Source organism: Falco rusticolus, chromosome 1 (assembly GCF_015220075.1).
Source record: "Falco rusticolus isolate bFalRus1 chromosome 1, bFalRus1.pri, whole genome shotgun sequence".
NCBI classification, from domain to species: Eukaryota; Metazoa; Chordata; class Aves; order Falconiformes; family Falconidae; genus Falco; species Falco rusticolus.
The window spans coordinates 40,458,628-40,480,621 of NC_051187.1; the positions used below are offsets into that span (position 1 = coordinate 40,458,628).

Consider the following 21,994-nt stretch of genomic DNA (forward strand, 5'->3'; position numbering starts at 1 on the left):
ATCAGTGCAGGCTCATTGGTTATGGAAGTACTTACCTCATCGCTCCTTTTTGGTAAGGAATTGAGTGTTTTCATCCTTAGGCATTGCTTAGAATGAAAGGAAATTTTGAACCTTTTCTGGAATTGCAATTTTTATTTTTTAATTGAACGATGATGTCACAGTTGGAAATGACACAATGCAAGCTTGCTGGGTTTCATACCTGTTGTCACGTGCCCACCCAACTAAAAAGGAGGGGGTATCGGCAAGCCCGTGTGCTATGACAGCAGATTTTTTGTTCAGTCCCTATTAAACGTATGTTAGAAGTGTGTTCAGTAGCTTGAGATTTAAAATTGTGATTGCTGCTAACAGTCAGTATTATTGTCTCTAGCGTGGCTCACAGTGCGTTACAATGACGTGAGGAGCTGAGCAGCTGTGCAGAAGCACGAATCCTGGCGGGAGAGCAGCTCTGTGCCAGGGTGGGAGGTGGGACTCGGCCAGGTTTGTCTGTGCATACGCTGGAAGCGTAGCTTAAGGTGCTGGGCCCCATCACCAGGTCGTGTTCACTGGCGTGGCTGGGGCTCTGCTGTACGTGCTGACCTGACTGCGTTAAGGTTTTGCATTGAGTACAGCTGCCTTTCTCTCTTCCTGCACAGGGCTCACAGTAAGACAGATGCCCGAGCCAAGGTCCTTTTGCCTAGGGCAGTTGTTTGGTAGAAAGAAACAGTGTCCGCAGTACCTCAGCTATAACCTCAGGCACTGAGTAAGCTGAGGGAACGCTCCCCTCGCTTTCCCATTCTTCATTAAGGGCTGAATTACGCATCACTCCACCATAAATGGTTTTTCCACAAGGCTGATGTTACCCCTCTTAAAGCTACTATAGGATCAAAAAGCCTCTGTGGGGCTTCCTAGAGGACAGCCTTCCCAGAGATCATTGTGACATCAGAGGTATTTGACTGAAGGCATCCAAGACTTTACTATAGTCAGAGGAAAATGAGCCTTTATCAAAAATGAAAAATTTCCTGCCAAGGAGGATGGCCTGGACTGGTGTCTACAGGTAACTTCAGGCAGTAAGTTCTCACGGGTGAGGGTGTGCCTAGAGCAAAGTCATCACTGCTTTACTTGTACGTTGTAGAGAGTGATCTAAGCAAGCCATTATTGTATTGTCAGTGACGCTACAGTCTCAGCATAAATCAGTTTTAGACTGTGGTTTTATTAGAATATAGATTTGTTGCTTCCTAGCAAAGATCTAGCACGTGAATGATTTATGGAAGGTTGAAGATTGCTAAACCTTTACCAGCTTATTTGAAAGACAGGGCGCTGTTCTGACAGGTGGGCAGAGCTGGGGAAAGTCAGCGCTGACGGTGACGGGTCCCTGTAACACGCTGACATGCTCAGGGAGCTAGACCGCGCTGGCAGGGCCCTCACTGCTCTGCTCTGGGTGGTGGTGAACAGCGGCTGTTCACTAGCGCTTGTGTGGTGTATGACACTCAGGCGGGAAGGGATAGTGTTGCATTAGAGATCAGCCCAGGTTTCAAACAGTTGTGTCTGAATATAGTTGTAGAATACTTATTTAAAGCTGTTTCAACTGTTTAAAAGAGTGAGCCCACCAGATGTATTATTTCACTCACCTGAATTTCCCCCTGAGGGCAGGAGGGAAGAAGCATGATTTGGCCTAAGAGTATGTAATAAAATGTAAATCACATTAGTTTGATGAAATCACTTGGAAGCCTTGCAGCTCGCTCTGTTGTACCGAGATTTATTACCTAGATGTTACAGCACCAACGTTACTGAAGCGTCTAACAAGCAAAAGTAGTTTCTGCAAAGTGTCTCCCAGGAGTTAAGTAGATTCCTTCTCTTCAAGTGCAGCACCTGCACCTTCATGAGTTGTCTGGCTTGTGTCAGCGTTGGATGGGTTGATGCCATCCAAGCACTCGGCGTCATGTCCTGCTGCTGGGCCTTGAGCAGCATCAGGTGTTGCTTCAGCAGAGCTCCCGTTTGCGTATTCCACCCTTTCAAAGAGTATCAGTAACTCGCAGTGCCTGGTCTGAGGGAAGAGATCCACAGCCACCGCCTTAACGGGACGGAAGGAGGCTCCTTTGACTCTGTTGGAAGGGGCCCGGCACAGGCTTGATGGGGAAGAAAGGGGAGGAAGAACTGTGTTCACATCGCAGTTTGCCCTTCACCACTGCTACTCTTCTCAGAAAGGTTTTTCTTCCCCAAGGCTCAATTCCACACTGGCGTTACTCACCACCCCAGTACTTCCATTGTTACTGGCATACTGGGCAATACAGTTGCAATCCTGCTGTGAGGCAGGTGTCAACTGTTTCTGGTGAAAGGTAAATGCAGCTCATGGTCCCCCTCCCCCAAGAGCACATAGTCAGCTTCTTACCGCATTTCTTAGTCAGCTTAACACGTGAAATACTCACTCCACAAAGTTATTCATTGCGGCTCTGGGATTGCAGGACACATAGATCAGCTTCTTCAGATGTTCAGCTCTTCTAATGGCAAGAATTACCTTGGAATCTAGATGATCAAAACCAAGACGGCTGTTTACTGCGCTGTGTGCATGAACACACGCGCAGAAAAATTCCAGGTTATACTCCAGCATGAACAAAACTGTTGCAATACCCTGTTGCTTCAAGCTGTACCTGAAGCCTCCTCCTTAATTCATTCCACTGATGTTTTCTTAGGTTCACCACCAAACACCCATTGGGAGAACAGACTTAAGAGAAGGTAAACTTACGCAGCCCTGCTCGTGGTGGGTCTACAATAGTAACCAGGTTCTGAGGAGATAATATGTTAATTAGAGAAGGAACAATGTCTTCAGCCTTCCCACAGTGAAATTCAATATTACTCAGTTCTATATAAAAAAAAAAAAAATGTTATCAGAATACTTACCTAGTCAGAGCATCTTTCAGCACACTCAAATTGGGTATCAAATTCAGATGCCTTAGTAACTACAAGTTGTTTAGTGTACCTTGACATCAGTGTATATACAAAAAATAAAATCACTGGTACTTCAAATCATTTAAACAGTAATCTGAGCATCTTCCATTATCTGGACTAAAGCAAATTCCCACAAAAACTAGCTACTGTTAATGTTTTATTTATGAGGGTAACTATGACTTCACCTCACTTTTACACTGAAATGTTCTGGTTTTGCAGAAAAGAGTAGCTAGCTGTTAGTCAACAGGAAAACCGATCTTACAGACTAACACAGTATTTGTTTTCAAGAGAGATTAAGTGTTTAAAATGGACAAGATTACTATCAACAACATGTAATTCCAAGCTGCTTAGATAACGTAAAGAGAAACTAGCTATTCAACTACTATGCTTCTTAACAAAGGTCTTAGCATTTTAGCTTAACTAACCATTAATCTGGGCGTTCACTTTGGCATCCTGCACAGCTTCTTGGCAGAGTTCAATTCCAATCACTTTCTTTACTTTCTATAGAATCAAGAGAAAAAAAAAAAAACATCTGGTATGTAAATGGAAGTTTAACCATTATTCGTAGCATTAGCAATTAGCTAGTACTCGTGAACATTAGCTAGTACTCGTGAACGTTGACTAGTACCTGGTTGGAGAATTACTGCCTTGCAGCCAGAAAAAAGGCTGAGAAGGGACCTGTGCAAATGAACAGGGACTTTTAGACTGAAATTGTGGGATGAATGCCGTTTATCCCAACTGGTATGCAACAGACTCCAGTTATGCTGGTGTCTTTCTTTGGCGAGGGGCAGGGGGGGGGTGGGTGGGTGGGGAGGGGGGCAGACTCCCTTATATGGTCTAGCAAGCTCTGCTCTAAAAATTGTATAGGAAACCTTGGTTATTCAGATCCAAGGCTTTCTAAGAAAGCCCAAACTAGATAAGTGGATAGATTCTAGTAAATTTTGGCTGTCCTGCAGAACTACAGCCTCTTTTGACTGAAATAGTTTCAGCATAGTTCAGGCTGCTCAACACAAGGGTGAGTTTTTGCAATAATTTGGTAAAACAGCTGCAGGCAGTTTAATGAGAAATAATTTTTAAAAATTAAGATAAAAGTGTTGCATTTCAAGTACAAGTATTTTCTTTTATTGTAAACACAGCTAAAGATCTACATCTGTTAAAAAGTAGCTTATATCCGGGAAGAGAAACTGTTTACTCGCCTTTGCCAAGGAAATGCCAATAGTTCCTGTCCCACAGCAAATGTCAAGCACCGTGCTCTCTTGGCTCAGCTGCGCCCAATCCCTGATGGCGGTGTACAGAACTTCTGCAGCTTCTGTGTTTACCTGCAAAATTAGGTTTTGAACAGGTCTACTTCTTCATAAATAGTCAATGTGCTTTAATGAGTCTTAGGAAAGCATGTTTTCTTTGTCTTGTTTCTAAGAAATACATCTCTGAAAAGTAATGTTTTGTTACCTGTGTTCTAGTAAAAACATGACTTGTTCTACAGTACCTAAAGAGCAAGTCTGGAAACTAGAGGAGAGAGCAAACAAAATAATTAAGCAAAATCCTAAGCAACAAAGTGAAGTCCAGACTTTAAAAATACTTGCTCTCCTTGAATAGGAAATAGTAGAGATACAAAACCAGGGGAATATAACATGACACTACATTCAGCAAGCTTTATTTTAACCTTGTTTGTGATACTGCTTTAAAGTAAATGCTGTAATTCCGCATTATGGCTAAGGAAGCTTTCTAAACCCGTGCCTCTAGAGCAAGCGTATTCTTTGTCTTAAGAGAGCAAGCAAAGCACACCATGTGGAAAAAACCAGTAGCCTCTAATCTATGGTAAATAATAGAAAATACAGTTTACTTCCATGTATTTACAATGGCAAGCAATAATACACTTCCTATTTCAATACTTTCAACAGCACAGGTACCTGCTGAGGTTTTAAAGTGTTGGAAGGGCAGAAAGATGTTTTGGAAAAACAAACCAAAACTAGTACTACAAAGATTCCTGAAATACGTACTACACGTTCTGTATATATAAATGCTGCCACTCAACAGGAGGGAAATTATACTGAACTCTTAAAAAAACAAGTTGTCTTCAACATGCCCCCATCAAGTTTACACTCACTGTTTTTACAGCTGAACGTAATACTCAAAAAGTATTTAATCACAGCAAATATATAAAAGATTAAGTCTCTAGATGTAGCATCTTATTGTACAGCATTAGCCAAGCTTAAGGGCATTAACGCAAACCCAGTTAAATTAGCAACTTTGTAACATCCTTACTTGAAAAAATGCATGAGGAGAAATTCTAAATTTTAGGCCAAGAAGTTCTTCATAGATGTACTTATCACCAGCCACGTGCTCCAAAGGCAAGTCTTCTAGATTGGGAGATTTCCTAGGGGGCAGCGGGGGCAAAGGCACAGGGAGACAAAATAAAGGGGGGGGGGGGGGGGACGGGACGGAGGGGGAGACAACAAACATGTTTGTTACAATTTTTACCAAAGCTGTAGTCATCTTAAAAATTGTAGTACTACATACAAAGCTGTAATTTAGTGGGCCAACATTTATCATATCTTTTTAGAGACTATCTTCTTGGCTATTTCTTTCTTAACAGTGTACACTTGTTCCATCAATCTAACAGTAGGACCTACGTTGTCTCTAGATGAAGATGTGAGCCTTGTTATCTGTGGAAGAGGATGGGGAGATGAAAAAAAATAATCATGTAAAATAGGGAAGAAAGGAGGCAGCAGTTACTTGTTGACAATAATAAATACCCATCTACTGCAGTAAACACTTCTACAGCCTGACAGCCAGTGAACAGTAGTGGGTTCACCCAGTGAAACTCCACCTGCCTTTAGCCAGTGGACACTACAGGAGAGCGGGACATTTCAGGAGTCTCTCGTGGAAAAGGTAAAATAACTGTTGAACAAATTAGCAACACTGCTGCTACTTTTGAAATAGATAAAATAATGATGTGGAAGTGCCACCCACTTTGCAAACACTGAAATTCCAGCCATGAGCACAATACCCCGAAGCACAGTTCACCCCCTTACCTTTGTCCTTCCTCCACAAAGTACAGAGAGGTAACACCACTGCTCTTTCCCATCCCTTCTGTGAAGTATGTTGCCAGAGAGATTTTCAGGTCAGCTAGCTCTTCTTTACTTAATTTCTAAAGGTTCCATTTGAAAGAAGGGAGAAGAATCATCTTAGTGACTTAAAGATAGGATTTAGTGTATGCCTTCTATAATAAGCATATTAATTACTTGTTCATTTCCATGTATCAGATTAGTCTAAATAGCAGAGCGGTAATGCAAGGTAAACTACACCAAGTAATTATTCTATTTCTCTTTTGCACGCACAACTTATAAAATCAAATTTATGTAATTTTACAGCTATGTGCCTGGGCTGCGCATGACGTATCAACTTAAATACCTGAGGATTAAAATAAACAATGGCCATGATGTGGCCAATCCTGCTGGTACGGACTGTGAGCTGTTTCCAGTGACCTTCGTAGGTTTCTGGGCTGTAAACTGAGTAAGAAGTTGACCTGCAATTTTCAGAAGCTCAGTTACTTAACAGAGAACTATTTTTTTGCATAATATTCAACAGTTTAATGAAGCAAAAGAAGCTCCTCATGCAAAGCGATGAAAAATGTTAAGTAGAGAGGTTACATTGATTTGTCAAGAATAGAGTGACTTCCACATCTTAATTAAGAAAAAAGGGGAAAAAGAGATTGATGAATAGATAATATCTCCTAATGCAGAATAATCTCTGCCCGCTTCTCACATTCCTCTTACCCATTTTAACCCATACAAAATTATAGATAGGATATAGGCTGCTTCTCACCACATTCAGATACTGACACAACCTTTTATAATGCCTTAATTGGCTTCTGTGCATCATACCAAGTTCAAACTCTCCATGATTCTTCAGAGGTTCCCATTTTTGAGGATTTAATTGCTATTTAAAGAAACCACTCCCTTTCCTAAAAAGTACTGTTGCTTAAATTTACAACTTATGTTTTGTTCCTTGTTGTAGGATGATTCTTCATCCAAGGAAGCAACTGACCTTTGTTCTTCAAATTCCTCTTTTAAAAAGCCTTTTTCTGAGTATTTCTTTACAGTTAGTGAAAGAAGCTCTCAAATAACAGACACTTTTTCTTGTAGACTTATACACTGCTTGCAATAAAGCTGGTGTTCAGCTGGCACCTGTCCCTCCATCTCAGAACAGCTGAGCAAGAGCAAGGGAAAATACTCAGTGATCTAGGCACGAGATGCGAACATCAAAGAATTGCTGAATACTGAGTGTGGCATATCTTCAGTCTTAAAGCTCAGAACAAACACTAAGCTTTACATAATACTTAATTTTATAAATATTTTTAGTAAGATATCAAAACCTTTATGGATAACTCATTTTACTTATGCTCACCTTATGTAGTCTTGGAAAGCTTTTACTACTTTTTTGGCAATAGCAGGAATGTGAATAGTATCAAATGGCTCCACTACAGCACATGTACCACCCTTATATTTGCCAAGACGACAACCCACAGTTTTGTCTTCTTGATTTACACCAATCCCAATCAAGAACTCACATTTGTTGCGATATTCAGTCTAGATTTAAAATAAAGTTATGTAAGATATTTACACAGCACTTATTTGTACATGCCAAGTTTCTCCTGAAACAACCCTTATATGGTTAAATGTATTTGCAGATGGACACAGGACATTTAGTTTATATGGAAGATATTAATGGATTTTGATGTATGAGAACTAACAGCAATAATGAAAAAGTATTAGTAAGTCTTGTTATTTAAAGGGCAAAATATCACCTCTGTTGAAGAATGTTTGTATTAGCCTACAACACAAGCTTGCAGGGACAGCATATTGATCTTTAAAGTAGAATAGCCAGTTAATTGTAACTATTCTTCGGCTTCCTGTTAGTATTTCCACACAGTATTTACATGAAAGGCAACGATGTCTAAAAATCATCATTCATGATAATATGAAGTCAAATACTCAGTTTGTCCACTGTCTCTTAACACCAAATGACCAACTGAACCGCAAGCGCGCTGAGCCCCGCTCCATACATCACCCAGGTTAGTTACCTGCACCGGGGACGCTTTCACTCCCTCTAGCGGGCAACACAATTTATTGTACTTCTGCTTCTGCAGGAACAACCAAGGTAACAAAGCTCTGTTGTTATTTCCTATTTCCCTGCCCAAATCAGAAACGAAAACGGTAAAGGACACATTTAGAAAAAATGAGGTTACCAGTTGCAAAAGACATTTTTTCTTTTTTCTTTTTTTTTTTTTTTTGCATAGGCATAAAAAAAGTATTAGATTATCAGATGAAGAGTATTTCTTCCGCAAGATTTTTTTAACAAACCCCCTCCAACTTTTTACGAGGTGTAACCTGAAACAATAAGAGTTAAATGTAGTTACAAAGGTATGAACTAGACTTAGCAACGTACCCACGCATGAAGAGAATGCCGATTTTATCTACGTGAGTAAAGCAAGAGAGGTAAGTGATACTTTGATCTACAAAGACCAGACATAAAAGTTTGGGTGGATTTCTGAAGAGCAAATCCCAACCATCACGTACCATCTCTACAGATGGATTCCCCCTTACACCACTTGACAGCGCCAATTCTTTTTTTAAGGGCACAAACATCCTTCTGCTTAGGCCTATGTAACAACAGCCCTTCATTTAGCAGTTTTTTGAGGCTGACCAAGAACAGCAATAGCAAGTTTTATCAGCTGGAGCAGTTTTTAGGCCCTAGCATTGGAGATCATATTTTATTGACTTTGTCAGGGGATCTGGGTTTTGACCTACCTCTAAATTATTTTAGAGATAGCAATTTGTGCCAACTTAGCTCTATCCCATTGTAAGGCCAAGTCCCACAAACATTATGGTAGCTTTACAAACAGGAATTACTTTGTCAGCTTCTGCAGCACTTGCTCACACTCCTGCTGCTTCTTGGCCAGCTGCTCCCCATAGGGCACGCTCCACAGCGGGGTCACCACATCAGCTATGCGCTTGCTCAGGGGCTCCTCTCCGCTGGCTGCAGAGAGCGCGGGCCGCTTTGCCTCGCCCTGCTCTTGCTCCTGCTCCCCTTCCTGCTTGCGTTTCTTGGCGATGGGGTCGGCTTTGGGCTTGGCCAGCCGGACGTTCAGGGCCCGGCTCTTCCACAGGGCCCCGTGCAGCACCCGCATGGCCTTGTCCCGCTCCTCCTCGCTCTTAAACGTGACGAACGCGAACGTCTGCTTCCCAAACAGTTTTATCTTATGAGGATTGAGTCCGTATTTGGCGAGGAACTTTTTCACGTCATTGAACCCGATGTATTTGGGGAGGTTTTGTATTTCTACTTTATAGATCTCGGAGGTAAACAGGTCTCCCTTAATGTATCCGTACACGTCGGGGCAGGCTGCGGGGCTCCCCGCGGGGTCACCCCCGCCGCCACCGGCCTTGCTTTCCAGCTCAGCCCCGTCTCCAGCCTCCGGCGCAGGAGCCGCGACGCGCGGGGGGTCGCCCCGCCCGCCCCCTTCCGCCATGCTCCCGCCGGCGCCAGCCTCCCCTCGGCCCGGACACCAGGTCAACCCCCGTCCGCGGTCCCCGCGGCCCGCGCGCACCTCGCGTTCCCTCGTGCCGGGGCCGTGGGGGCGGGGCCGTGGCGTCACCGACAGGCCGTCGCGAAACGAATGGGGGGCGCGGGGAAAAACGGTCCGGTTTGAGGTTGTTGGGGTTTTTTTAAATGTCCGCCCCTCACCGCTACTTCTCCAGGTCTGTCGGGTCGGCCGCGTCGCTTGAAAGTAGCGCTAGAAGCGACGGAAGCGCTGCCCCGCGCCGTCACCGCGCGAGCGCCATCTTGGATCGAGGCGCGGGGTGCCCGCCGCCATGCCGCGAGGGCTGATGGGAGGCGCCTCGGCAAACAGGACGGCAGAAAACAGCCTTTACCGGGGCGGGGCGGACCGGGGCCGGGCCCGGGACGCAGGGCGGTGCCGCGGGTGGCGGCTGGTGGCGGGGCCACCTCTCCTTGCGGGCCGGGCCGGGGCCGCCGCGGCGCGCCGGGGGCGGGGCGGGAGCGCGGCGCTGAGGGACAGCGCGTGTTTCCCATCGGGCCTTGCGGCGGCGCGGGCTGCGGGAATGAGGTAAAGGCGGGAGGGGCGGGGGCGCGCGGCAGGAAGCGCGGCGGGCAGGCGGCGAGCGCAGCGCGGCGGGCCCGGCCCCATGGCGGACACCAAGGTGAGGGCGGCGGGCGCGCTGGGCGGGGATGGCGGGCGCGGGCGGAGGAAGCAGCGCGGCCCGGAGGAAGCAGCGCGGCCTGGGGTGGCGGATGGCGGCGGGAGGGTAACGGAAACAGGTGGGGCCCGGCCGGGGGCGGCGGGCCGGGGGCAGGCCCCCAGGCTTTTGCCGGGACGGCGGCTCGGGACGGCCTCCGGGCCGAGGAGCGCAGGCGGGCGGGGGTCCCGTGGCTGGGCGAGGCCCGCGGGCGGGGAGGGCGAGCTAGGGGCCTGGTCGGAGGGCAGGGAGCGGCAGCGCCGCCTCGGCCCTGCGCGGCGCGGCGGGGGTGCCCGTGCGGCGGGGCACGCGTGTCCCCGGGGCCTGGCCTCGGCCCAGCCGGGTGCGGGAGGCGGCGGCGGCGCTTCCCCCGCGGGCGGTAGGCCGGTACCGCGCCTCGGGCGCCCCTGGGCCGTCCCTCTCCCCGTTTCCCCCTTTCTTCTCTCCCGCCCCTCCCCCGCCCGGCTGATCGACCCCTTGTGCCGCCCGGCCGGAGGCGCGGCCCCGCGCGCTTTATATCGCGGTGGGGCGGGATCTTATCGTGATAACAAGATCCGCTCGCTCACTTGCGGCTATTGTGACTATGCGCTGCTCACGGCTGTTAGCTGGGTTGGCTAGCGCAGGCCGGCCGGTGCGGGACGTGCCGCTCCCCGCCGCGGGAGGCGGCCTGGGGGGGTTCAGCCAGGGTCTCTTCCACAAGATGGACCTTAACCACGTTCTTATTTTTTCTGAGATGTGGAATACCGGGGATTTAAAGCTAATTATAAAGCATAATCAGGACTGACTTTGCAACATTTCTTACCGAATTCCCACTTGCCCTCCCTCTCCTTTTTTTTTTTTTTTTTAACTATTTAGTAAATAGTAAACTCTTTCACTTCAATTGCTTTACACATGTGTGCTGTGTATCTACTCTGTAAAGGGTATCATAAATTGAGCCTGTAAGAGTGGACTGTTTCATCTGTAAAGGAAAATAAGATTGTAGAAGGTGTTTGTTTTCTCTCTAACTCAAACAACAACAAAAAACCCCAAATCAGTTCCCTTGACCTGAAATAGCTGTTTGTGGCCTCATTAAACTTGGAGATGAATCTCCCTTCTGGGCTTCTCTACTCAACACTTCTTGGTGCTTATGTATGAACTATTAGAGGTGTCTGTCATTTACTTACTAGTGACATACTACAAACAATTCTTAAGCTTAATGAATGCTATGACAAATTCCTAAATAACTAAATAGGAACTGTTATTTTGGCCATTTACACATAACCTAAAGCTCCCCAAAGAGTCTTAACGCAAAAAAACAAGTTATTTCATGAGTGTTACAACTGTGCTTCAAAAATATCATTGATTGTGGGCGATTCTAATACACGTGACTAAAATAGTCAATTTCTGGATGTGGTGTGTTCCTTAAGCTGGGTTAGCTAATTGCTTTGGTGTTATGGGTTTTTTTTTTGTTTTTCCCATTAATGATATGTTATTAGCCACTAAGAAATAGTAGTGGTTTAATAGCATAAACCACATTACATAGGAAAAATAGTCAAATTATTTTTCCATAACCAAGAGCTGTTGCTTCAAGGCCAGGCCCCTGCACGATAAGAGTGATAGGACTAAAACATCTAGTACTCCAAAACCACCTTTTTTTTAATGTGGTGGGGTTTTTTTAGTATAACTATATGTTGACTTTAAAGCCTTCTTTTTTCAGCTGTAGTAGTTTTTCTTTTATTGTTACAGGGTATTTCAGTTACTAAGATCTAATCGCTGTCGTAAGTTTTCATTTTAAATACAGATATGAGTATAGATTTTAAGAACATAGTAACTTTTGTGGGTTTTTTTCTTCAGGAAACACATGAGGAGCATGATACTTCTACTGAAAATGCAGATGATTCTAACCATGATCCTCAGTTTGAGCCCATAGTTTCCCTTCCTGAGCAAGAAATAAAAACTCTGGAAGAGGATGAGGAAGAGCTCTTTAAGATGTAAGTACAATATAGGCTTAAACTTCAATGGGCTTATAAAAAGCCAGATAACTTCTTAGGAATCTCTGTGTATGAAGTGTTCATCTAAGTTGGTTGCTATTTGCTGTGGTGGCAGAGATTGAGTGGGGGATGATTGGTAATAATGCCCCAAGAAACTGGAATAATAGAAAGGAGCTGATATGATGAATCTGGCTTTAGTATTGTTTAGCCTAAAAGAAAATATTAACTTGGATAATAATTATGGGTTTGAAATTGTGTGATCACAGCGTTAAAAGTATCATGGGAGGGGAAGTGAGATGTGAGACGTGTATAGTGTTGCTGCTGTGCATGCCCAGTTGTAAAGGGTCATGTATGGTACACTGAAACAATGAAAGCAATAGATGCAGTCCAGTATTGGGGCATTTGTGGCAGTACCTTCCTGGTGTCTTAAACATAGTTTTATCTTTAGTTTGGGCTTATTGTCAAATCAGAATAGCTTGCTCAGGATCTGTGATCAGCCTGAAGAAACACATAGGCATGAGAAGTGTTTTGGATTTGATCTATTTGTTTTAAACAGGTTTTAAAAAATACTATTTTTACTTAACCACAGAAGGCTATTGTTTATCTAGAAGGTATACGAGTTGTCCTTATACAGATTCTAAAGCAGTGGTCAGTTTCTGACAGGTAGCATGGTGAGATCTCTGACCATTGGGCCTCCACACACATGATGTGCGGTATCAGATGGAAAGAGGAATTTATTTTTTTAATTAAAATGGAGAGGGGGGAGATAACAACAGTGTAAGTTCCAGCAGCCTGTAGGTTCATTTTTATGTCTGCAGAGAGGTGAAGGAGGAAAGGAATCCTTTTTTTGAATGCTGGTCGTTCTGATAGCTAAACCTAGGGGAATCGCCTACTGAATGCCAGCTGGACTTGCAAGGAAGGACTTGCTTTTGAACAAAGTAGTTTGTCTGCATTAGAGCATCTGTTAGAGTAGCTTGCGCTAACATGACACCTTCTCTTGAAGGACCTGTCTTGTTACAAGTCCCTGTGCCTTGGTTTTCTATAGAAAAGTATACTCTTGTAGATATCCTATAGTGTGAGCAGGCACTTTCTTTCCTATAGTGATGTCTTAAACCACTCACTGCAGAACTCAAGCTCTTTCTTGGGTCAGTTTTGACTAAAGTCCAAAACTGTTCCTGTTTCTCTTTTGGCACACTGGCATCTTGGAAGATTAAACAGTACCTACCTGGAGTAGGTATGTTGCACTGCAGTACAACATGAAGCTTCCTTTATTCCCGATTTAAGAATAGCAACAACTAGGTTTTTGGAGTTAAAAGGAAATGAGTGACTAGAGGGTGAGGCGCTTTAACAGTTGATCGAACGTTGGGCTTGAATTATACAAGAGTCTGTACTTGGCCTCAAGCTGCTCAGTTTCTTAAATTAATAAATACTGCTGGTTAGATGGAGCAGTTATATTCATAATTATATATATAAAGAACTCTAGCTATAGCAAAACCTGTTAATTACCTACCTTAATTAAAATAGGTTGCCTACACCAAGTATGTTGATACTTCCCCCAAAAGCGTGTCCAGAATGTGTTAAATTTTAGTATAGCTATTACATAATTACTAATAGTTTGTTACTAAATTTAAATTTATCATATCAGTTTCTAAATTTGTATGCTGAAGTAGAACAGGGAACTTTACAAAGGAATTGTTTTCTTTCTTGTGTGTTGCTTTTAACAAAACAACTGTATTGCTCAGTTGAGTATGCTGTTTTGATAAATGCTTCTACGTGCAGCCTAACTTCTTAAATTCTTCTTTTTTTCAAGGCGGGCTAAGCTATTCCGATTTGCATCTGAAAATGATCTTCCCGAATGGAAAGAACGAGGAACTGGTGATGTAAAACTCCTGAAACACAAGGAGAAGGGAACAATTCGTCTGCTCATGAGGAGGGATAAAACCCTAAAAATTTGTGCAAATCATTATAGTATGTTATACATTGCTATACTGCTTATTTTTGTTTTAAAAAATAAGCTTGTAGAATTATACGTTGTAGATTAAGAGCTTGATGGCTTTTTTAGTAGTAGCTAGAGAATTGCTGTGTGTCTTTAAACAGGTGTCAAATTTATATTAGACTGTAAATATGATTATCTCTTGCTCTGCACACAAGTCTACAAGCATCAAAAACAATGAGTGCTTATTCTTATTAACAGAAGGAAGCTGTAGTTGGTTGTGTGATCAGATGCAAGGGCTGAGTCTTGAAGTGGGGAGTTTTTTCCCTTCAGACTCTGATAGTGTTGTAAAGAAAATTCAGCATGAACAGAGAGACATTATGTGGTTGCTCCCAGTGTGTGTGTGTCTGTTTTTAATGATTAATAGAGTGCTGAAAATGTAGGCCTTAATACTGTTTAGGGTAATAAGTTAATGTATGTTGTCTTGTTTTCATAAAAGAATTGAGAAATTAGCAATCGTAATTTACTACTTTGAGCTCAGTGTTTGAATTGGCAGAAGCGATTGCTTCACCATCAGAAAACAGATACTGAGGTGCTAAACTAATCTGTGGCTGCCTTTCTCTGCTTATGAAATAAACTGAAATGCACACGGTATATTCAGCTAACTCATTGAAAAATGGGGCTGATGGAACCCGAGGTGTTTGTTCCTTTGATCCTCTTTGAATAAAAATAAACATGAAAGGGCAAGACAGTCAATATAACTAGCAACAAGTAGACTAATTTGGTAATACTTTGTAACTTGCTCAAAGAGTATATAGTAGTCTGTCCTGTTAAATTGCATTTAGATAACTTGTTTGAAGTAGCTTAATACAAATCTGAAGTCAGAAGCAGTAATTCTTGTTTTGTTTGGGTAGATCTCAGAAAGTCAGACTTGTTTAGAGGACACAGGTGTTCTTGTTTAGTAAATGAAATGGCAAATATTAAAGCAGTCTATAATCACCAACCAATAAGAATAAACCTTTTGTTTAGGGAAATAAGTGTTGCACATATGCAAAACAAAATTGATGAGTTTATAGTGTTCATGTAAAATTTTTCTTTATCCTGGGAAAAATGCTTTAAGTATAGATTTCTTTACTGAATTTATGCTGGCTCACAGGCATAATTTCATTTAATGTTTTGCAAAAATGAAAAAAAAAATTGATCTCTAAATTTTAAAAATGCAAGGATGTGAGTAGACCCTTCAGATTGCTCTCAAATGAAACAAACAACACAGGGGTCAGGGAGAAAAAAGACCCTGCTTAAACTTTGAGTGTGTGTAGTGTAAAAAGTCTTAGAGTAGTGTGAGAAGTAACATTCCAAGTTTTCCAGTCAGTCAGGTGAAGTAATTACAGTGTCTTGGAGGGAAAGGGCTCTGTTTACTGGGAAGGAACAAATGGATTGAAAGTATGTTGTGAGCATCTCGCAGCACTGCAGAATTCCATAATAACTTGTAACAGAGCTTTAAACTGATGGGAGAGAAATTAACCTGATTTGATGACTAATTGTAGGAATCATACTTTTTTTAAAATATTTTTTTGTAGCATGTAGTATTTTCAGTGTGCAAAAGAAGAACGAATGCTGCTTGTCTTTCTGAATGCCTTTTCCTCCTAAACAGTTTGACTGTTCTTTAGAGTTGTGTTTAGTGACTGCATCTCCCTTAGTACCACAATCATTTGCTTTAAGCAAGAATTGAATCAAACCCTCAGTTTCTTAACAATAGGGTATCTAGCCTTCTTCTATACAGTAAAGGTCTTGCATCATTTTATTTGATGATGTAAGGAAAAATAGATACGGGCACCATTGTCTTCTTTTTATCCAAAAGTAGTTCGGTGTAAAGTGCTATACGTAACCATCGCAGCCAGTTGTCAATAAGATTTATGGAGGATGGTGTGGAAAACATTTACTACTGTGCTATGTACATCTTCTAATGCTTTCATTTCAGTCACGCCCTTAATGGAGCTGAAGCCTAACGCTGGGAGCGACAGGGCATGGGTGTGGAACACACACGCTGACTTTGCAGATGAAAGCCCCAAGCCTGAACTTCTGGCAATCAGATTTTTAAATGCAGAGAGTGAGTGGACTGGCACTGAACTTACATTGCTTGTATACTGTTACATTACACTCAACGTCTTAGTGTTACTGTAAACCACTGTTGTAGATATACTGTATCTTACTACTGCATGGTACTGTTAGCTAATTACTGTTTAACTGAGAGAAGTTGGTTAATCACTTAATTGTCTGTGTTGACAAAACAGTGTAATAATTAGATCTGCAGTAATACAGAGCTTTCTGCCCTAGGCATGTTTTTTAACTTAAGCCATTTCATGCAAGTGAAATGCCAATTAGAATAAAACTAAAAGCAGTAATGCTGTGTAGTAGAGATTAATACATGCAGCTTGCTTTCATTTATCTCGGGTGCCCAATTGTAGTTAAGATTACATTTTTGCATTAGAAGCAAGGAGATAGTGACCTGAGATTTGTGGTATTTTTTATTATTTTTTTAATAATGAACTAGGTAGTCTCTTTTTTTGTTTAGATTAAATGGAACACTCAGTGAAAAGTGTTTGTCAAACCCAGCTATCATACACTAGTTGGTGGGTTTTTTCTGGAGTGACTATGTTGACAACCAGAACAGAAAGTAGGTTTGTAGTTACACGTGGATCAGCTAGTAGGGTTCCCAGCTCCTTAGGATCAAAGAACTGTTTTGGGGGTATTTTTTTCTTGAAAAAGGACGCAAAATGAAAGGGAAAAATTGTTGCATTTCCTGCTTTACCATTTGCCACACAAGTTTAGTGTGTTAGCCACCTCTTCTCCCTACATGCTAGATGGCTAATAAAGTGGCTGTGTATTTTTAAACTAGATGAATTTGCCTACATCTGGGATAGTATATATCTTGCTTCCTTTTCCTCAAGTCTCCAGCATCGTATTGTTTAGCCAAATAAATCTTTCTGGTTCACCTCCTTAGTGCTTGCTCCTTTCTTAATCAAATAGGAAATTAAAGGGTGTTGTTAACTATTTGTTCACCTCTGAAAGAAAAATCTTTCCCTCTTTAAGGTAGAGGTTGTTCAGCTTACTGAGCATTTGTCTTGAAGGATTAGTCCTCTTTGCCTGTTTACCCTTTGCAGTGCTGACTGAGCAGATGAAGGGCACACGTGTCTGTTCACCTATCAAGTATCTTTCCTTTTTGAGATCGTTGAAAAGGAATCAATACAAATACTTCCTGGAGTAGTTTCAGAGTGGCTTCTGAATTCCTGTGGGGCAACAGTGACCTCATGTGGTCAGTCAGGCCGAGTTGGCATACCAAATTACCTGCTTTATAGTTTTGGTGTTAGAAAGTACCGGCTTTTGTGGCTTGTTGCTTGTGTTACTTGTGCAGAAATGCTGTTGTAACTTGATCAGCTGCTTGGAATGACTATTAAATCAAGTGGTAGTTCAGGCCAAAATATAACAAAGGTTTTGTTTCCTTAGCTGTTGTAGGCAGGAATAGCTTGAGTCCAGGCTTTTGGGTATTGAATCTGAATGCTGTACTAATGAAACAGCCTTTATCTTCCATTCTTGATGCTAAAACCCTAAGTTATGGTAAGGATGTGGAGACTTTCTAGGGTATAATGGAGCTGGCAATGGTAGTAATTCAAAGGTGATGTTCAGGTTTTTGCTCACAGATAGTCATATGAGCAGTCTCTGATACCATATTCTTAATTGTATAGTCTAGGGACAGCTGGGAGTTACAATAATCACATTGTAAGTATTTTGCAAAATAAGCTGTTTTAGTAGACTTGCTAAAGAAAAGTAACTGTCTCTTTTTCATAGCATCTTGTATAATTTTAAACTAGATTACTTTTTAAGTGCCTAGGAATTTTGTTTACACGAAACTCATGTATCTTTCCTCAAGACTGGATATATTCAACATTACAAGGAGGTGAAAGTAATGAAAAAAAATACTGTCTTTACTGAAACAGATGCTCAGAAATTCAAGGCAAAATTTGAAGAATGCAGGAATGAAGTAGACAAGAGAGCAAAGAAAGGTAAGGTTAAAAGTCTGCACCATGCCACTTTTTCTAGCTGTTTTAGTGGTTATAGCCATCTGGAGTATCATTGTGTTTTAGCAGACTCACTCTGTACTGAACTGCAGCCTTCAGTTCAGGTGCTTTTTCTGTCTGCGAGAGTAATAGTTCACAGGAGTGACAATTGCCTTCTTTCTTGTGGAAGGCTGTTACAGTTGCTGTTGGGACATAGCTTTTTTCAGAAAAGCTACTAAGGAGACATTTCTGTTTTATGGTACACAAATGAACTGCAACCACAGTGATACTTCCTCCTTCCAGCTTCCCTTCCCAAATTCCACAAATACATAATCTTGCAAGTAGAATACTAAATATTTTTAGTTGTTAATGTGTATGAAGTAGCACCACTTCACAGGTCTCTCTTCATTTAATAGATTAATGCACCACCTTGTAGAATTGCCTGTCTGACAAGATTATTTCACCATGTAAAATGAACACTTCCATCTTTCTGAAGTATAGATTACTAGTGATCTGCAGTCAGTGCTTTTCAGGATATTTAGATTGGAATTTTTCAGTCTTAAGAACTTCCTGTTCCCCAGTTTCAAACTGGGGAACTTGGCTTTTGGCTAAGATAAGCAAGAAGCTAGGTACTTGAGGCATTTACTTGCCTGGACACTGTATTGAGTCAGTTACTGGTAACAGCAAAGCTGACCAAGTGTTACATGTTTATCAGTCACTATAATTGGGGCCTCATTTAGCAATTAAAATATGCAAGTTGTATTTCTTGAATTCTGACATAGGAGATAATTACCAAAGGAAAAGAAATTGAATGAATCGCTCTAGTGCTCAGCAGAGAATTTCCTTACTTTTTGTTCTTATTCTTAATACTACCTGTCTCCCTACCTAACCCCCTCACCTGCCACTTCTCTTTCCCCCTGTAACACGAAAAACCATTACTGCCTGTATGTAACTTTTTTCCTAATCAATCTCTTAGCAGGCACAGACAAAAATGATAGTGCTGATAAAGTTGCTGAAAAACTAGAAGAGCTTTCTGTAAAGGAAGAGAGCAAAGAATCTGAGAAGAAAGAGACCAAGGAAAAAGCTGAAGAAAAGCAATAAATCATCCTGGGCCTTGCAGTTTTTCCTTTACACTTTTTCTTTTTCCCTTTTTTGTTGTTTTTTTGTTTTGTTTTGTTTTTAATTTTTACAAGGGACTTTATACAGAACTGAATTCAACATTCAGGTTGTTTTTTCTAAGCTTTTGCCCTCTTGAAGATGTCTTGAGAAAATCCATTCCCCAGTCATGAAAATGTACTGTGCTAACTTTCTTTTCCATAGTGGAAAAGAAACTTATTTATAGTCATCCAAAAGAGTGAATAAAATAAACTTGAAAACAGCATCAGAGGACAGAATCAAGTTTTCTATATACTTTAAAGGCTTATGAATACACTTGTTTCATTGGGTGTTGAGATACGTATCATCATACCTGTGGATTAACTAGGTTAACAGACTTCACCAACAGGGAAGATTAAGATTGCATCCATGTTTCTTATATGGCTTCTAAAACTGTAATATAACAGACCTTTCACACTTGCTGCTGTGTGTTCCTGAGCAGGGAATGTGCCTGTGGTTCTTGAAATACAGCTGACTTCTGGAATTGGGTGATAGAGCATTCCAGGCATACTATTAATGATGATCCGTCAGACAGTGAAAATAAGAGTGGGAGAGAAAATTGATTACGTGAGACTTGAGAAGTATTTTCCTCTTACAAAACAAAATATTCCCCCAACCCCCAATTTGTTAATATTTCAAATGCTTGACCAGCACAAAGTACTTGTTGCTGTGGTCCCAGGTCTTCCATGGCGTGCTACTGGCTGACAGAAGGCAGCAGCAGCCGGTTACGGTGTATACAAAGGAATCTTAACTGAGTACCTTACTATGAGATTCCCCATGTCAGCATATCATAAAAGTTATTTTCTAAACCTTAGAAGCTTTTTTCCAGGGCTCTGGAGCTTGCATTGTTTTTAGAAACTGGGAGGGGTTCTGAGCTTTTAAGTTGCATGGTGGGAGGCTGTCCCTCTTTGAGAGTGGCAGTCTGACTGTTCACTTTGGAACAGTTAGTTAGGTTGTACACCCTTGAGGGGCACTTTCCTTGCCAGAATGAGCAAATTGATCAAATCTCTTCCCTGCAAGTGTTTTCTGTTTATCCAGCTTCAAGTTAGTGCTAAAGAATAGGAAAATAAACTATAGTAAACAATAAAATCGCAATTTTTTTTTGTCTGGATAGATTAATTGGATTTCATTGTTAATCACTAATACAAGAATAGTGTTAGGATAGCAATGGAATTCTGTAATACTGTTTCCAAAATGGTTACGAAAACTGGGCAGAACTTGCTAAACTTTAAGACTGTATGATGTTAACATTGGAGAGCAAGACCTTTTCATCTTCATAAAGAGGCTTTCCAAAGTAGGTCAGGCTCTGCAGTCTACCTGAGGAGAATATATTTTTTTAAAAAATCTTGTATTTCTACTTGGCACTGCCTTTCAATGCTACAATGAATTAGTCAAATCTGGAACTGTAATTAAGGTACTCACTTCATTCAAACTAGAGTAATTCCTTTGGTGTTGTGCATGTTTCCCTTCAAGTACAGCAGATATCAAAAGTCTGTTAATTAACAAAAATGGTTGAAAGGCAAAATAAAATGCTCTTCGGTGTTTCTGGTTTGGAAATAACAAGACAAAGCTATTCTGAAGTACTTAACATTTGAATGTAAAAGCCAAATCTTTATCCATGAGTCACTGTAAAGTCTCTGATCTGATGTCAAAGTGTGTCTAAATTGATAGAAATTACATTTTAAAATTTCAAAATAAATATAAATTTTCATTTTGAGGGTTTGCTTTTTATTTAAAGAACTTAGTGGGAATGCATTTTTAGCCTGCAGGGGCAAAGTGATGAAGGCAGCAAAATGGGTGAGTTTGATTTCACTGTCAAATGTTGTATGGAAGAGGGTAGGAAACACCTGAATGACTTAATTTGTCTTAATCTTAGATATTGATGACTCCTGTTTAATGTTATTACCCTCTTTTCTTTCCCTCTTTACTTATTCATGCGTGCTTAAATGATTTCAAGACATTTCCATTCCTGTTTAGGTTAACTGAGCCATGTTTACAGTTCATGGGTTACAACCATCCTTAATGCAAGTCTACATTCAAAAAAGAGCAAAGTTACGAAGAACCGCTAAGTAAAACTTCTCTGGATAGCATTTGGCTGAAGAATGTCTTAATCTTCTGAACTAAAGGATGATTAGTCAATGTTCTAGTCCATTTAGAAGCTATAGGTGTGCTGTTCTAAAAATTAAAAAGCAGTAAGTATTTTTAAAATTGATCTTGGTGACATAAGGCTTTCTTTAAGTGATTTGAATTATAAACTTCCCTATATGTAATATAGACAACCAAGAGATGTCTTTGAAATGTTTTTTGTAGCTTACTGTGTACCAAGTATTCTAGAGTTCTAGCTGATGTAGCATCTTGTCCTCCCTGCCCAGGTCACCCAGTATTTGTGCTTTCTCTCCATCTTCACTGTTAACAAAGTTACTGAGATGATACAATGTGACCTGTCTGGTCAGGCAATGGGGAATCTTAAAATAATAGCTTGACTCAAAAATAGTCTTTGGACAAACAGGCAGGCTTGCAGTGCAAAAGTTCCTTACTGAATTTGTGGCGGCAAGTACTAAAATATGTCAGTTGCCTTATACTTGTTTCTAAAATGGCAATAACCTTAGTGTGATTCAAATGCCAGAACCTGTTTGAAGGTATTGTGTCAGTAAAAATGGATCATGCAGAAACTTTCCTAATTTGTTGTTTGGA

At 41.5% G+C, this 21,994-nt stretch overlaps 2 protein-coding genes and 1 non-coding gene across 5 annotated transcripts; 2 read left to right on the forward strand and 1 right to left on the reverse strand.

Annotated features, from left to right (window-relative positions):
- Positions 1-1,715: 1,715 nt before the first annotated feature.
- Positions 1,716-9,482, reverse strand: TRMT2A (tRNA methyltransferase 2 homolog A). Of its 2 annotated transcripts, XM_037375922.1 has the most exons (11): positions 8,841-9,482; positions 8,012-8,120; positions 7,336-7,517; positions 6,340-6,454; positions 5,961-6,076; positions 5,191-5,302; positions 4,122-4,244; positions 3,351-3,426; positions 2,723-2,839; positions 2,406-2,502; positions 1,716-2,105 (listed from the first exon to the last, which is right to left on the reverse strand). In XM_037375922.1, exons 1-11 carry the CDS (start codon positions 9,455-9,457, stop codon positions 1,817-1,819), a joined length of 1,953 nt encoding a protein of 650 aa, XP_037231819.1. In that variant the 5' UTR covers positions 9,458-9,482; the 3' UTR covers positions 1,716-1,816. The 2 variants fall into 2 exon arrangements, with proteins under 2 accessions (XP_037231819.1, XP_037231830.1); XM_037375933.1 differs by lacking the exons at positions 6,340-6,454; positions 7,336-7,517.
- On the forward strand, positions 9,443-21,565 carry RANBP1 (RAN binding protein 1). Of its 2 annotated transcripts, none has more exons than XM_037376046.1 (6): positions 9,443-9,497; positions 12,018-12,154; positions 13,965-14,122; positions 16,069-16,197; positions 18,086-18,151; positions 19,122-21,565. In XM_037376046.1, exons 1-6 carry the CDS (start codon positions 9,456-9,458, stop codon positions 19,244-19,246), a joined length of 657 nt encoding a protein of 218 aa, XP_037231943.1. In that variant the 5' UTR covers positions 9,443-9,455; the 3' UTR covers positions 19,247-21,565. The 2 variants fall into 2 exon arrangements, with proteins under 2 accessions (XP_037231943.1, XP_037231954.1); XM_037376057.1 differs by lacking the exon at positions 9,443-9,497 and adding an exon at positions 10,037-10,148.
- LOC119142585 lies at positions 18,232-18,364 on the forward strand. The gene has a single exon (XR_005102343.1). It is a non-coding gene; the product is annotated as a small nucleolar RNA SNORA77 (small nucleolar RNA).
- Positions 21,566-21,994: the final 429 nt, after the last annotated feature.

What these genes read in the sequence shown, in the direction of transcription:
- RANBP1 (XM_037376046.1), top strand. Translation starts at nt 9,456, where the DNA reads ATGCTCCCGCCGGCGCCAGCCTCCCCTCGGCCCGGACACCAG. An exon ending in CCCCTCGGCCCGGACACCAG is followed by an intron (nt 9,498 to 12,017) that starts GTCAACCCCCGT and finishes TTTTTTCTTCAG; the next exon opens with GAAACACATGAGGAGCATGA. An exon ending in AATTTGTGCAAATCATTATA is followed by an intron (nt 14,123 to 16,068) that starts GTATGTTATACA and finishes CTTTCATTTCAG; the next exon opens with TCACGCCCTTAATGGAGCTG.
- TRMT2A (XM_037375922.1), bottom strand. Translation starts at nt 9,457, where the DNA reads ATGGCGGAAGGGGGCGGGCGGGGCGACCCCCCGCGCGTCGCGGCTCCT. An exon ending in TTGTTTATTTTAATCCTCAG is followed by an intron (nt 6,077 to 6,339) that starts GTATTTAAGTTG and finishes TGGAACCTTTAG; the next exon opens with AAATTAAGTAAAGAAGAGCT. An exon ending in GCAATGAATAACTTTGTGGA is followed by an intron (nt 2,106 to 2,405) that starts GTGAGTATTTCA and finishes TTCCCCATCAAG; the next exon opens with CCTGTGCCGGGCCCCTTCCA.